At 44.4% G+C, this 17,403-nt stretch overlaps 1 protein-coding gene across 2 annotated transcripts in view; it reads right to left on the minus strand.

Moving 5' to 3' along the window:
• Positions 1–16,549, minus strand: part of cacnb2b (calcium channel, voltage-dependent, beta 2b) — a 35,266-nt gene extending 18,717 nt beyond the window's left edge. The window contains exon 1 of one of the 2 annotated variants that reach the window (XM_037083326.1): positions 16,502–16,549. In XM_037083326.1, coding sequence (XP_036939221.1) covers positions 16,502–16,549 — 48 coding nt within the window. Of the gene's footprint in view, positions 1–5,777; positions 6,150–16,501 lie in introns of those variants that run through there. The other variant, XM_037083327.1, reaches the window with a different exon arrangement.
• Between the last annotated feature and the right edge of the window lie 854 nt (positions 16,550–17,403).

Here is a 17,403-nt window from a genome sequence, read left to right on the forward strand (position 1 = left end):
TCACATGAGCGACTCAGTATCATCGCCCAAATTTAGGATTTTCAAGAGAAAGGGTGGCAGGCAGAAAATACACATTCAGTTTACTGTGTGCACAAATGCCCCCAGGGATGTACTGTACAGAAAACAGACTCAACTCTACATTTGCCCATGCGGAAAATAAAAATAACTTTGATTTCTAAAAACCAAGGGCGACAAAATGAGTCCTCTGATATACAACTCTATCAGAGAGCAGCCTGTGATATGATATTTCTACCTATTATGAACACAGTCATGACTACCGGTGGTGCCTGTTGTCTGTGTAGATCTGAATTAAGAAAGTGACAACCAAAATGTCTTCTTACTGTTAAGTTCAAAGCACATCTGGCTGATATTATTCTCTTAAAAATCATAATTTATATCTTTTATGAGACAAGCTCAAAATATGTTTATGTAATATGTTTATTCATGTCTCAGGGTGCTCTTGTTGATCTGCAGAAACATTCTGGGGCATTAAATGAATAAACGTCATTAAAACTTTGCAAGTCATGCATTAAAAAAAAAAAAAAAAAAAAAAGACAAAAACACTGCCTGCTTCCCTAACACACTTTGCCACGGCTCATTGTTGTCTGTGGAGCAGGTCACTAATCTAATTGTGACTAATTTCCTGTCAACCCACCAACGAGCAGCTGGCACTGAGCCCAGGTGTTCACAGATTTTCACCTATAAATATTTTCCTGTCTTGGCTCTTTCTGTTGCTGACGAACATTGAGATTGCATCTGATAACACCGTTCCTCTTGCAATTTAGCTGCTGTTCATTTACTTTGATGTGTTATTCGGCATACTGCAATGATTTCTTTTGCTACTCTGTCTCTTCTTCATTACGCGCCCACATTTGCATGCAGCGTGTGTTTCCAATCCAGTTTTCTCCGAGCGCTGTCTAATCAGCTGCTTTGCATCATCTGTCTGAAGGAGACTGGCTCCATGCCCTCCGCCTGATGCTACCATAGAGCAGATATGGCTGGGCTGGCACCGCTGCCTTTACTTTGGCAGAAGTCTCTGTCTGTGGAGTTTAAAGGCTGCATCGCCGCCCTTTAGATCTCCAATTATAGATCAAGAGTGGCAGCGAATGTGTACTACTCTAAACGTAATTTATGTCTATACAGTACGATAATATGAGTTCGGTCATTTTAACTGATGTCACCAGTTTGTGGTTACAAATTAAATGAAGAGTTTAAAGTGGAAGCTACTTACGCTCAGTCCCGTTTCCAGTTTTTACTCCTGTCCCTTCTCTCTACCCCCATGCCCCTCAGAACAAGGGCTTGTTATTGAATTCTCCCCCTATGAAATGAAACACCCATTCAAGACCCCCATATGCCATCAGTAGAGTTTACAGAAACAAACATGCACACACTTCCAAAATATCGCTTTCATCTTCTATGTTATCTCTTGTGTTACTGTGGTATTATCACGTCATTTGCCATTTATCTGAGGGAGGTGGAGAAGCACGGCTGCTCGCAATTCATTCACAACTTCACACTATCAATCAAGTCATCAAAATAAAAAAACACCATGGTGCTCTTACCCTGCAGTCTGCACTAATATAAGAGATGCTGGACTTACGTCATGTGAAAGGCGTGGCCAGAAACACTGAAATATGTCAAAATGTAGGACTGTTATGCACCAGTCAGCAATGACAATGTAACATTAGCAAGCTAGCTAGTTAGGTACCAAAACGAAAAATGCTAGCGCTTCTTTTATGCTTGTTATATAAGAAAGTAGATAGCCCTCGACTTGAACAGTGCTTCTGAAAAACCTCCGTTGGCAAGGCCCTGTAGTACGAACACTTCACCCTACCATCTATCCCAGCAAGGACCCATCATCCTTCCCCTAGATGTGACGGTGCTAAGCAGTAGGGGCAGGAGGTCCAACTAACTGAATTAAACGACTAAGCCTTGGCCCAGTTGGTTAATGTAGTTACCCCTATTAGGCTTTCTATTCGCCTGAACACAAAGTATACCGTTTACAAAAATAACTGTGGCAAACGCACCACTTAATTATTAGCTATATTTCAAAAAACAGAGTGGACAGAAGTAGACTTCTCATTTCTAGTCAAAGGCTGAAATAACAACTGGCTTGCTAACTAGCTCATTAAGCTAACTATAGCCTCACGATCAGCATTTCATCACGGCTGACTTTTAAATATTACACAGCAGAAAGAAGTGGCTTCATACACCAACTTTCACTGCACCAAGATTCTCTGTAATACGTCTGTGGGCTAAAGCTGAATGTGCTGGGGCAAAACGTCATCACCCACCCATACAAGTTCATTATCCACAGAGAACATATGGATATGTATCACTAGTTAATCCTGTGTTTACCTTCAGACTTGTACAAACCACACAGAGGCAGATGTTTCACTTTTAACGTTACTAAAGAAGGCTTTGACGTCAATCACTAACTGATGGGTTTGGTGAATCTGATGCTATTTCAGGTCATGTTGCATCATGTGTTGTTTTTTTTGTTTTTGTTTTTCCTAAATCTAAATGTTTTTTACTGTAAAGTAGTGGGCTGGATGTACTAAGGTTGACTTCCTACATTGTTCAATCCACTTCTTACACTTTTGTCTTTTGTGTTTTTGGTTTAGGGCTGGTATAAAAGAGAAAACACCATCCAGTCTATTTATAGCTTTGAGCCTGCCGCCTGGATATGAGCGGAAATCCAGAGTTTATTGCAAGGATTTAGTGAACAGTCGCTTCCTTTTTGGATTCACTTCTTCTAGAGTGGGCTGAAGGCTTACCCTGAATATCAAAGTATAGACGCAAGAGTTACATTATTTATTTATTTTTTTAATTTTAACATCACAGACAATTTTCATATCATTTTGCAGTAAATAGCTTCTCATCCACAGCGTTTAACTACTGCTACAGGATAGCTGCACCTTTGATGGAACACCATCCAGAAAAAAAAAGAAAAAACAGATTTGCCTCAAAGGAAAATCACAGCACCAAAGACTAAATTGGAAAAGAAATCATCACAGAGGGGGAAAAGAAAAAACCCAATGTGTATTTGAGCACTTCTCTCTCCCTCTCTGTGTCATGATTGTCTCTGAGTAAGGAGATTAAGATAGCATGCGTCAATCCAGGATTTAGAGAGAGAGAGAGAGAGAGAGAGAGAGAGAGAGAGAGAGAGAGAGAGAGAGAGAGAGAGAGAGAGAGAGACAGAGGGAGGCTGCTTGGACTGTGTGTGCTCAGGCTCCCTGACTGTCATCAGATACAGATACAATAGCTGCATTAATAGGCTATTATCTATACCACTTAATCCCCGTCTCCCTCGGCTCCTGTAATAGATAGATTTCCTCTGCGTACATAGATGGCAGTTCTCCCTGCCCCTCTCCATTGCGAAGCGTTATGATGCAACATGATTACTGTTGGAATGAGGAGGGGTGTGCGTGTGTGGGGATTATGGAAATAAAAAAACAAAAAACATTTTGCCAACCACTCCTGTTATGACAATTTCTCACTTATTGCACTGAGGCAATTACCTCATAACAGTTCTCGCCGGAACTCTCATCTATGTCGTTCTTCTGTAGTGTGAAAAATATTAAGAAAGAGAAGAGGGGAAAAAAAGGAAACAGGTCTAACCAATATTCTTGTGGAAGCTTCCAGACGGATCTGCTGCCTTATTGCCCCACTTCCTGTCTGGAAGGAGGGCAGGTATCTGGATGTAATGCCCCACTAACAGCTACTAAGAGGCTTTTCCTATTCTAGGTGCAAGCCACACTGTAAAGCCAAGACAGTAGGCCACCCAGGAGCCGTGAGGTTTCCTCAGGCTCCAGTTTGTGTCTCACAGTACATTCATGCCAAGAATCTGTTCTTCTGTAAAACAAATACCCTGACATTTGTGTGACATTTACTGCTGTCTCAAGAATCCTTAAACCTGCATTTACTGATTTCTGGGCATCAACAAACAAGCTAAAAACCCAACGCCGACATAGTTTTTTCTTCCTTTTTTCTCCTTATGTGTAGTTGCTTAATTACACATCCAGCAGATATGGAGCAACATTATTGGTCATTTGGAGTCTTGTTTCCGACCACTGATATTTACTCATTTTAACTCTAGTGTTTTGTCTCTGTGAACTCCAGAGGGAAATATCTGGCTCTTTAGCCGCCAAATGCTACATTACGTTCATCAACTGTTCACTAACTCTTGAGTTTGACCCTGTGGAGGTCGTCTAAGGTGGGTTTTTAGAGCCTTTTCACTGAGAAGTGTTGCGTGCTGCGGCCAAAAACAAAAGCAGCGAGTGGTCAGTACACTGCGTGAAAATGTAAAACATACCTAATTACTGCATTACTGTAAACAAATATAACTAACAGTAACTAACTTTTAAATTTTGGTTCACGTTGTTCGGTGCCATGGATGGATTCAGGGCCGGACCACGGGGGGAACTGGCCCCTGCTGATTAGCCCTGTGACGTACCCCCTGTTTACTTCATTGGCTGGTATTTTAAAAGATGTGTTAACGTCATAGTTCAGTTGATTTCACCAACGAGATCTACTTCTATCTACAGACGCATCTTCTGTCTTGAAATGAATGCACTGTACCGGCACCAGGGACCCTAAAAGGGATCTGTCTGATGTCAGGTAAAATACTAGTTTGCTAGTGAATGCCAGCTGGCAAAACTAAGCATTATGTAGGGTAACACCAAGTGTATACAGACAGTGTACTGTATAGTTAGGGCCAATAAAAATGACAGGATCTTGTGTTCGCCTTTGGAAAGACAATTCTGCCTCAAGTTCATTTGCTGTAAGGTGTTTTTTTAGGTGATATTCAAGAAGTCACCAGAATGCAGGAAATAAGGTGACCGATCCGAAAACAAAACGAAACGCTGACCTCTGGTCTCACACCGGACTGAGTCACCTAAATTGAGGTCCTATCTGACACTGAAGCTCTTTATGCTACTTCTCCTCACTTCGTTGCTTAACTGTGGCCCCCGATGTGGAGAACATTCCAGAAGCCTCAATGTCAGACACCATAGGTATGGGATCTCGTGCAAATCTTCATTTATCTTTTAATCCCGATGGATGGAATAGTCTTCTAAGATTCTGGAAAATACCTTCAGAGAAGCAGTGCACGTCGTTCAGTGATCCTCACCTCGCTCTGTGACTTGAATGTAATACATGAGAAGCACAAAGGTCCCCTCAGTAAAGAGATCAGTTCTCTCAGTCTCAGCACAGTGGATGTAACACTGGTATACTGTAAGTAATATGTGTTTTTTTGTTTGTTTTGTTTTTTTTCTGGCAAATGTTGAAAATGATGCAGGTTAGGAACTGTTGCACAATATAAAACGTGTCGTGTGTGAAAATGGAATGGAAAAAATAAACTCTCTGAGCGCCTGTAGCCTGAACACAATATCACACCAAATTCAGAGCGAGTCCAGGAGTCAAAGAAAAGGGCAAGAAAAGAGCTATAATCCATAGGCTCTTCACAGCGGGCCAGTGGTTATGCAACTCCCTTTGAAGCTTGTGGTGTCTGAACTGGACACATGACATGATGCAGTATATGCATGTGGAAATGCATCTCTATCTGGCCCTGCGCATTGTGTCAGCGTTACCGAGTGCAGTGATGTGGAAAGGCCTCACACAAGGATTAACGCCCGGTGCAACAGATGGTGCATTCTCCTACCCTTCCTGCACACATACACACGATCGCGCACACAAACGCGCGCGCGCGCGCACACACACACACACACAGACGCACGAAAAACACAAGAATATTGCCATTTTTGTTTTTGTTTTACCTTTTTCTTGGGTGGCATGGTTGTTAAAGCGCTCCACTCGTGTTATCCCACGGTTGTGACGACCAGATCGAATTATCGCTCACCTGGTTCCAGTAAATGAGACATGAGACATTGACGGGCATGCCACGGGAGTTCACCTCAGGTGGGAATATCCGAGGATGCCGTCAGACGCGGGGGAAAAAAAACAAAAACAAAAAACCAAACAAAACAAAAAACAAAAAAACCCGCCGACCTTTGCGCGCCGTTCCTGTGCGCAAAGGTGAGATATTTCCCAAGAAACCGGCGACGCGCAGAGAGCACCGCCGGAGACGCGGATGAGCGGCGTGAGGGGTTTCTCTTAAGAGTGTATTGTGAGTGGAGTGTAGTTACCCTCTCCCGAGTCCTAGGGGGTATTAAAGGCTTATTTCTCGGAGCTGCATCTGTTGAGCCGCACACCGCTCAGTCTGACCTCAAACACCGAACAAACCAAGAAGGTGTCCGCTCCGTCCAGGCGTGCGCGATAACGCAAAGTGAGGGATGTCTCATTTAGGTTGTTGACCCGAGTTGGCTCCGTCCTCTGCGCTTACGATGCCTGATTAGTGTGTGTGTGTGTGTGTGTGTGTGTGTGTGTCCAAACAACTTCCTGCGGGTTTTGCGCTGCACAAATGGGAGTATTATCATGGCCCGGCTCCAAAATAGAAAGATGAAATTAAAAAGCTAGCCCGGCGTAATTCCTTTGTGCGCCCGATTTACAGCACACAACGCCACCGACAGAGCCGCTACTCACCCTCAGCCTCACCCTCCACGGGGCGCAGTAGTCAGATTCCCTCGCCACACGAGTTCAGTGTCATTATGTCACTACTTTAAAACTCTCCACTTGCCAAGTACGAGCCGCACAGAGAGGCTGATCTGTCAGATTCTTCTTCTTGCATCCTCAAGTTTACCTCAGACTGCGCGGAGCTGCGTTCAGAGGGGCTCAGCCTACACATGGAGCCACGTGGAAATATGGGTTATAAATAGCGTAAAAAAAAAAGCTTAATTAAAACTCTTCAGTGACAGGACAGACCTAAAGAGACTACAAGATAAATATGAGGGGGTTTTACATGTGCACTGTGCGGTTTTGACAGCTTTTTATAAACAAACAAACAAACAAACATTTCCCATGAGTGACTAAACTGAATAAACAAACTGAAACTTCAAACTTAAAGGACAACACAGTTTCATACTGTTGTGCAGTTGTTTGTAGATGGCAGACCCTGCCACCTTTCTAGCTTCAAACAGTGCTCCTAGGGGACCGTATTTTCCTCTGAGAACAGCTTGTTTATTCAGGTTTGAGTTTGTATTGTACTCATCAGTATCAAAATTCTGAGTTTGAATACATTCTGCTAAACTACGCAGTGCCCCTTTAAAGAGCTGCGTTGTGAGAAAAGGAGATTTCTGACTCTCATTCATATTTTCAAAAACGTACAACTCGAGCCAAAACAATAGGTTTGATTTTGGGATGAACTGTCTCTTGAACGCCACCAGGACTAGCTCATCTCGTACCTGTACACATGGACAGAACAACACAAAATATACCAGTGTGCCGACCAAACTTTCCCAATCTTACAGTGAATATCCAAATGAAGTGGTTAGTTGGTATCTTAATACTCCCTCCACCTAAAGGTAAGCAACACTGCACGGTCCATTTGTCGCCATGGCCTGTAACCCAGACAGCCAAGCAGGGAATGTCAGCAGATGGGCAATACGGTGAGGTACCGAAATCTCCAGGGAGAGCTTTGGGAGGCGAGGGACACAGATGAGAGTGTTACATAACTGAGAATGGAAACGCAACATGGAGGGCCGGCGTCAGCTGGGACGTCCTGTGACGGTGTGGAGCAAGAAGCTGTGACACTGACCTCCGGGTCAGACACACATCTGGAACTGCAACAAACACACACACACACACACATGCATACAGTCTGTAGATGCACACTACACTTCCTCATCAATACCTCTGCTGCTGGAGTGGACACCATCAGAAGTCAGACCGCTGCGATCACAGCAGCTGTGATAGAGACAGACGAGATGCTGTAAATGAAAGGTGGTGACACCGTGACCCGGGATTGCACCAGACTCGGGGCTTTACTAAATCTGCTCCATGACACTTCAAATCTCCTCCAGCGAGAGCCAGCTCTCCTCAAGTGCCAGCAAAACGCTCCAACAGACTCCCTGCTTACTTTGACTCCCTTTAGCACGGCTGTGAAGTTGTTACATAAGGCGGTCGGATCGTTGCTGGTGCTGAAACAAGCCATGTATGGAAGTAAACCATCCATACACTCGCATACATACAGCGCCATGAATCCTCCAAGGATGTTTACTTCTGAACCTAAAACTTTGTAAAGGTCGCTGAAAAAATATTCTTCATATTGTTTCTAGAGCAAGCACAGAAAACTTTTTTTTTTTCTGTTTTTTTTTTTTTCAGAGCAGAGCAGGAGGACCAATGGCTGAAGGCTAATGTTTGTGGCTTAATTGAACACAGAGGACAAATTAATAAGGTGCATTCCCAATAATAATATTCCTATAACAAATCATGGTCACATTGAGATCAAACTTTCTTCTGTCATAAACGACAGTTAAAATGACTAAAATGATTTTACCAGGCCAGACGTTCACATTTGTCATGTGATACACACAGTACTGACGTCTCTACAGCATGTGTCATATCAACAATCAGGAATCGAGATGTTTATTGTCAAGCCAGAGCAGAATAAAAAATATAGGACAGCAGGGATGAGGTGCATGTTAAAGTTTAAACAGAATTTCAGCAGAAGCGTTTGTCCAAAGCGACTTACAGTAATCCATACATACATACATACATACATACATACATACATACATACATTCACTGATGGCAGTGGCTTCCATGCAAGGTGCTGACCAGCCAGTGACGGAATGGGAACAAAAAACGGCCCTGGCATTTTCACCCGCCAGCGGCCCACGGGGGGAGGTGGGGGGCGCAACTTTTGACGCACGTAAAGAACGCGCACTGTTGATAGCCTCAGGGATGGTGAGCGTAAACTAACATGCTATAAACAACTGCACCAGAACAATGCATAAAACAAATGAATGAATCATCAGAGCCAGCCGCTCCATAATAAAAACATGTCTTACCGTCACACAGTTATCCTCCTCTGGCTCGTCTTCCTCTCTGTCCTGTCTCTCTCCCCGGTGTGCTGGCTCAGCTGTGTCGCTAACATTAGTGCTAGCAGTGTTAGCGCTAGTGCTAGCTGAAGCTGCACTTGATTTTAAAAACGGATCAGTCAGTTTGCAGCATTTTTCACTGTCAGCCAACGGTGCTCTCTGAGTTTTCTCTCTCTTTTCTCCTTGTGTCTCCCACCGTGTGTCGCTTCATCCCTCCATTCATTTTTTTACAAGCTTAATCTCAGTCAACTTCCAACTTCCAACAATCACGTAGACGGTCTGCTCGATTAAGTCTCGAAATTCCCAGAAGGCATTGCTTCATTTTAACTTTTTCAAACAAATAATTCAGTATAAAAAAAAAATGCAGGTAGATTTGTTTTATTTCAAACCATACACGTTTTTGAACATCTGAATAAGAAATTTCGCTACAAAACAATGCAGACTGATACAAACGTTTGTGACTGTAAAAGATAACCATGACTGTGATAGAGAGATTTGTATATCATATATAAATGCTGATTAAAGTTTTCAAATGAAGGAATCAGAGTTGTTTTAATTTAGTGCAAGTGCACGTTATTATGCTTGAAAGTAGGCCGAGAGAAATGATTGGGGCTGCTTTATGATTGTCAGCTGGCTCAAACGACCCAGGAGGGCTAGCAGATCCTCTGCCATGTTGCTCAAAGGTGATATTACCCGTCCCTCACTGTGACCAGCACATCAGTGCCAGTGTTCAGGAGTCACCAGTGAAAAGGCTGTGGGAAGCCAGTGACCACAGCTCAGGACTGAGTTTCAACATGGTGAAGTGTGAAAACAACATTGTATATTGAATCAAAACATGATCTTTTTTTAATGTCGCAAATCAAGTTGTTTTTGTGTCTAAACCTAACCACAGCATGAGCAAAGCTTTGTCACAGTATGAAATACTGAAAATATTGATCCTCAAGAAAGGTAACACTGCAAATTAAAGAAATGTTACGTTTCAACACATGCATGAGTTGCAGAAATGTACTCAGTTGGCATTTATTCTGGCGACTGAGTTGGATTTAACTGATGATCAGGTAACAGATAAGGAGAGATTATAACATCCTGACCAGGACGAGCAGCGGAAGAGCTCCAACATGGTGCACTTTGAACTGAAATGTTTAGTTGACGATGGTTGTTGACTTGATTTAGGAAAAATCAAAACTGGACAAAATTGAATCGGAAGATATGGATAACTTTCACTACACTTGATCCAGAATTTTTGTTTAAAAGACATAAAAATCATATTCACTGCATGGTCCAGCTTCCACTGCAGCGTTCACAGAGCCTCTTTCACACAGCGCCATAAAAAAACCCATCAGTCATCTCACTCCCCCCCATGCATTCACAGCACACGTGTTCATGTACACATGTACATAAACAAACATCTGTCCCTAAGCTTCTTACAACCAGAATGTGTGTGCATCTGTGTGTATGTGTGTGTGTGTGTGTGTGTGTGTGTGTGTGTGTACGCTGTCAAGCTGGGGCCAGGAGTGCAGGGCAGGGCTGCCGGGCCAGAGATGGATGGCACGCACAATTTCAGGCAAAGCTCCAGACCTCGGCCTTCCACTCTGCCCTCCACCGTGTCCACACAGCTAGAAACCACACATCTGCTCCGGCCTAAAAAAAGACTCCACAAGTCACTATTGCTCGCAAACGGACGCAAAGTTGAGCAATGTCAGCACGAGTTAGCCCCTCCCATTTCACCCTCATCGGTTTGAGCCTAATCATCACCTTTTTCTATTTTTGCTCATGCTTTTTTATTTTTCAGCTGGCTGAGCATGGCACTGTAAAGCGGGCTGGAGAGGAGTGCAGAGGGCTTTAGGACAGTTTTGACCGCACAGCTGTTGGACACGTCCAGGCAGATGTGCAAAAGAGCAGAGACAATGTTTTTTTTATCTGTTATCTGCTCTCCCTCTAGAAACCTTCAAAAAATGCTTCTTCTTTGGTCCACAATAGAGCAACTGTGCTTTGGGTGAGCGCAGCACCAGACTGCTGGCTGCTGAGATGACTAAAAATATATCTGAAACGTTGGTTTACAGAAATTACAACCAAAGATAGCCAATTCAAAAGCAGATAACGTTGACATAAATGAAAAAGCACTCAAACTGAACTCTGATAATCCACAAACAGCCCTCCCCTTCCATCCATTCTCACTCCCCCCTCCCCCTGTTGACCAGCGACAGAGACAGCAGTACTCACCCAGGAGACATTTTTGTTCTTGGGCCCTTTTGACATGGCTTGCAGGCGGAGAGGCCAAAGGCCCAACCCCCGAAACACTGAGCGTCCTCGCGCACGCACACGGATCCAAGTCCACCTTCAGCAACAGCCCACTCGGATATGGAGTCGGGCTTTTTCATTTGAGGTCCTTCACTGTTTTCCTTCTGTGCCAGCAACCCTCACCAGATTTACATCTGCCTGGAGCTTCGCCCTCCAATCAGACCCGGCTCAACATGATCCAAAAATGACTCAAGAAGCAGGAGGAGGAGGAGGAGGAGGAGTGGGAGAAAGAAACAAACAGGATAACTCCAGAAGTGCCCGTCAGAGGCAGAAATAGATCATGCAGGAAAAGTTCCTTCAGTCGTTCACCTGAATCCTCCTCTTCCTTCTCCTTGTCAGTGGCTGTCTGCTCTCATCAGATTCATAAAGCCTGTATGAATATGCAACCAAACATCTGGCTGATGCCCCTCCTCCATGATGCCGGAGGCTGGGGCCAGCAAACGGCCAATCCTGCCCTCCTAACATCTGGGAGCGGAGTAGATTGAGGGGAGATGGATGGAGGGGGAGAAGTGGAAATACAGGAAGGGCGAAATTCGTGGATGAGGAGGGAGAGAGGTAGGAGAGCGGAGCGACAGAGGTGGAGGGATGTCAGGCGCACGAGGATGGCGGGAGAGTTAAGTGGAGGAGGGAGGACAGACGACTGGAGAGGGCCAGTCAGGGCGCAGCGGGCCGACACAGATTGGAGGGCAGGTTACTGATCCCTAACATGAGATTAAACACACAAACACGTTTCACTGAATTGGTTCTTGTGGACTACGGAATATTTCTCCATAACCTCTTAATTTCACACAAAGACAGATAAGAGGAAGAGAGAGACAACATGCACATCTGCTATTTTGTCACTCTATGATTATGTTTCTGTTCCTGCATGTTTTTGACTGTAATCGCGGCGCTGAGCTCCACGACTGTGATTGGTCGGAGAGAGGAAGAGATGGATTGACTGCATGAGAGCTTGATGATATTACAGATGAATGTCTCTCTCTGCCAATCCCAAATCCCAAACTCTTTTTTTTTTTTTTTAATTTCATGAGCCCCTTCACAATGTCCTAAAAACAGCATGGTAGGCAACTGCAAAGTACATGACACAGTGTTTTTAAAGGTGCATTGCAACACTTTGGGGAAATCCACTTTTCCAATTACTGTTTCTTGAGAGTATGATGGGAAGGTCCGTGCAGCACTGGAGCCAAGGGATGATTAGCTTAGTTTAGCGCAACTGTAAACAGGGAGGAAACTGCTAGCCTGATTCTTAAAGTTTCAAAAGTTTCCAAAATCATTTCCAAAATCTAAAAACTGTGAACCACACATAAGCTCTTTCAGTGTGTTTCACTCTCACATGAGAAAAACATTTGAGGGGCAGGATGAGGAGAAAGAGCAAAGATTCATCTCGTGCCATCGTCCCCAAATCTAATGAGCCGCAGGACAGAGACGCTAACGTTAGCATGAACGTCCTCACGATGCTCAGTTTAACTCTGATATTAGTGGCAGTGACACACTGGTATCAATCCCTCACGTGTTGTTTCTCATGTAATCTATCACCCCACACACTGTAATTTGCTAATGCCATGTTAATACTAATGATAGGCTTTAGAAGTAAAGAGAACCTGGGTTACTGCTGTAACCCATCAGACAGGATCTAATGTCAGCAGCTGACATTAGAGCAGATAAACACACAGTTTAATCCATTCCTTACACTTTGGCTCTGGTGTTTTCGGTTTTAGAAAGGTTTTTATTAAAAGAGACAGCCCTCAAAGCTCTTTAACACAGAGGGCTTATCTCTAATTACACCCTCATGCTCTCTGCATGGAGAAATTCATAGCTTGACAGGAATAAAGTGACTAGTTGCTAAATATAAGCTTAGTCTCATAATACATTGCTGTGTTATTGAGTCAACTGTGAGGTGTCTGTAGTTGAATTGCTGAACTTTGGAGAGAGCCAGGCTAGCTGTTTCCCCCTGCTGCCAGTCTTCATGCTAAGCTAAGCTAATCGTCTCCATACTCAACACACAGATGTGGATGTGGTATCAATTTCTTACAATGTTTGACTGATCCTTTAAGTGAAAGTGTAATGAAAAATAACAGTCTGTACTTGGTGGATTACTTACAGAAAACACATTTTCTGACCATATTTACAACAGAAAACATATTCTCTGCTATGAATATTTTCTAGTCAGCCAATTAATAATTCATTCAAGTATTGCAACAGCCTCCACTTATCTTTTTAAAAACTTTATTAGCAATTAATGAACCCCCCTACTCGCCTAAACTACATTTCTAAGAATAAATAAATGAAAGCTGAGCCGTCCTGAAGAGCTTTTTGGGTCCCACACAGTTACTCGTCTGTGATCTACAAGCCCATCGCCTCCGGTGAGGTAGGAAATAGCAGTGCGAGTGTTGAGTGAGGAAACGAGTCAATACTGCAGCTCGCAGCGTGTTTACAGAATCCACAAGATTTTGATTCAGCGCGATAATCAATGAGCACCTCGGTGCCGTATGGATCCACGGCCCTTATAGATTCACCTTGAGAGGAGCGGGCTATGAGGAGGAAAAGAATCAAAACTACCTCTGCAGTATAAAAAATTCATGTTGCATCCTGCACATGAAATAAAATGGTTCCTCCACAACCAGAGATGCCCCCAAAAAATGCTGGAAGTAATGGCGTGACCGGAGCTGTGTGTGTTTCCTGTGAAGAAATAAAATGAGGAGATCATTTTTCACGTATAAAATCCCTAACCCTAACCCGACAAGAATCTCAGTTTGAGGACCAAATGTTATAGTAGGATTGCAAAGATTTAAGAAGCGGACGTGATCATTCGAGAGAGTTTCCCTCCGACAGTTTAAGTGGAGAGGGTCAGGAGCAAAGCACCAGAATGCATTTGACCTGAAACGCCTCTGCTTTGAGGAAGTGTATATAAATGTGGATGTCTGAGTTCTGCCCTTCACCCTGTTGGCCGAGCCGTCGTCACACACTCAGCAATATGAAAACATCAACAACAAAGCAGAGACAGTGAGGTGTCTTAAGATCCCTCTAGGAGCCAGGCAGCCACTTAAAGTAATCCAGCTTTGCTCTCTGCCAGCAGCGACCACACCTGGAGGAACATCTTCTTAAAAAAATATAAATCTAAAGTGACATTTGGTTAAAGCTGTGCTGGAGAAGATTTTTTTTTGAACAAAGTTGCCGTGGCTTTACTTCTGACATGTTGATTTAGATGTGCATCATGCACTATATGAGAAATTGGCCCTAAACCAGTGTTTCACAAACTTTTTGGTTTATGGTCCTTTAAATCAGGTTTATGTCTACTTGCAACCACAGGGGGATACATGATGAGAGAAAACTAGCCAAGATTGCATAATGAAAGAGCAAAGATTAGAGAAAAATCCAGAAAAATAAACATAAATTGTGTAAATTGCTGGCGATTTAAGTTTTTTTGAAACAACGCGTATAAGTACGTTTCATATGTACTGTATCATATCAACATTTCTACGTAGCGCATGATGTTCAGACTATGTTCATATGAGCCGACAGGAGATGGTGGTGTGACACCTGGCCTATTTGGAGTCGCGTTAGAGAAAAGAAAAATTTGGTATTTTTTGAGATTTGGAGACAGTTTCTCTCCAAAAACCAAGAATTTACAGTGAGCTGTGAGGACAATTTCCAGCTATGCATGTGCCAACAGACCTACAAGACAAAACATGATCTTTTACAAACCCTAACCAAGCGTTTTTTGTGCCTAAACCTAAACAGAACATAAGCACAGGTGTTGCATCATGACGTAAAATTGAAATTTGAACGTAAAGTCATATAGAATATGAACACATCACTGATTTGCGGAATCGCAGATTAGCGAGTGTATAATTTAGGTGTCAACCTGCCAGGCCGGGAACCCCTGTCCTTATAAAGTTGTGACTTGGACTGATCCATCGTTCAAAAATCTCACAGGCAACTGTGTATTCGGCAACACAACACATAACTTGCTGCTGTGAAGGGAGTGAAAATAATGGATGAGTGATGAACGTTAGCCAGACAGGCATTAACCACTCATCACAAGCTTTTTTTTTAAAAGCCTGAGTGCATGAAAGCAGGTTTTCCTCACATTTACGTGCACTTCCTGGGCTCAGGGTTTTCCCCTCTCGCTGACACTAAACGTGGGCATCAGGTCCCCACTTCTTGATGTGCTGATGCTTTTAGCCGTGTGTGGCTTTTCGATCCTGTAAGTTTCTCCCCTGGGCTTGTTGCTGAGGTGGGCTCGCACGCCGCATGCAGCGACACAGATTGTGGGTAATCTGCGCTGACAGCCTATTGAGCGTTGAAGGGGCTGACAGTAAGCCTATTTCATGTAGGGATGTGGATACGATCGGTCCTCCGCAGTCAGCGCCATCACACAATGCACAGTTCTGGGACTCTATAGTGTCGACTGCAGCGGGATTTAGAGACACGTGAAGAGAAAAAAAAAATCTACAACGGCTGTGGTGATGAGGCAGCGAACAGAGGAAGGGGAGAAGGAGAGAGAGTTGGTGGGAGAAGGAGAAGAAATAAAGAGGAACAGGTGGAGGGGAGGTGTGAGACCGTGCTCCGTGCTCCTCGCTGTCATTGAGAGGACAAGTCAAACCTGGCCTGTAATGAGATAACTGCACCTGTCTGTCCTCCCACACTCACCTCCTCCTTGAAGACAGCTCAGACGGGACACATGATGTGCAGAGAACAGCTCTTCTGAGCAGCTGTCATGTGTGCAAAATCACCGTATCGCCTTACACGCGACCACCCCTCCCCAGACCTTTTCTTTTTAAAAATTTTACTGGCTTGGCAATGAACTCAAACTGTTGCCTCACAGAGAAAAACACACATTATCGGCGCTCAGGTCATGTTTTCATGGAGTCCCATGCCGGAATCAATACGGAGAGCTGTTTCACAAATCTGTTCTGATAAACTGCAGCCTGAATGGGAACTCAGCGGAGAACACCTCAGCAGCGAATAACAGGTTGGGAGAGTCGCACGCACACACACACACACACACACACACACACACACACGCACGCACACACACACACACACACACACACACACACACACGGCTGCTGGTACCTAAAATTGTGAATGAATTCTGAGGGTTATTTGCAAAAGAGACCACATGCCATGCCATGTGTCATGGCTCGTATATCACCCCCCTCGCCTCCCCTCGCCTCCCTCTGCCAACACTTCACTGTTGCTATGGGATCAAAAACACAAGGATAGATGCTGCGAGTGATGCTGCGATGGTCACTTACATAGGTGGACTGCACTCTCCGCCAGTGTCCCAGCCCACAGCAATACATCAAGACATCCAGTTAGGGGAAGAAGAGGGGACAGGCTGATAGAGCCTCCGGGTGGTGGGTCGTCTCAGGCCAGGATCCTCATGGCACAGGTGATCCACCTGATCGCCGGCTCTTCAGGTAGTTTGGGATCCCCGCAAGAAAGAAAAAAGGATCGTATTTCTTCGGTCCACCTGAGGTTTCAGTGGCTCGCTAAGTTATGTCCTCAGATGACTCCAATAAAAGAAAAAAAAAAGAAAAGAAAGACGCCTCACAGCTTATTCGCAGTCCTGCGCTCCGTGGGGAGCCCGGATCCAATCAGTCCCGAATCCAACGAATGTGTGAGGTTTGTATGTCTTCTTGATGTATGTGTGCGTGTGTGTGTCAGTGTTTGTGTGTGTGTGTGTGTGTGTGTGTGTGTGTGTGCTCACCTCATCTCATCTCAGAAGGACAGGTGGTTCATCTGCCATCCTGTGTTTATTTGCCCTCCCGCTACCCCACCTCAGTGTCGAAAAACAGACCTCTCCTCCAGCCACCCCTTGGATTAAACCCCCCAAACACTCTTGCTACAAAAACTAAATGTCATTTTCTTCTCTCTGTCTGTGTGTGTATGTGTGTGTGTGTGTGTCCCTCAGTGCTCTCTGGTCTAGCCGGACTCATCCAATCGGAGCCCCCCGATCACTCCACATCCGTCTTGCCCGTATCCCCGTCTGTCCCTCCCTTGTAAAGCCCACCCTGGGAGTCCAGATACAGAGATTTTCAGGTTCTGTGCAATTCCTCTTTTCTTCCTCCCCTCAGAAAATCCCAGCAGCTCTGTGGCTCCTCCTCCTCTCACTCCGCCACGCTGCTTCCCTCTCTCATCAGGAGCGTTCCTGCTT

Source organism: Acanthopagrus latus, chromosome 21, assembly GCF_904848185.1.
Source record: "Acanthopagrus latus isolate v.2019 chromosome 21, fAcaLat1.1, whole genome shotgun sequence".
NCBI lineage: Eukaryota > Metazoa > Chordata > Actinopteri > Spariformes > Sparidae > Acanthopagrus > Acanthopagrus latus.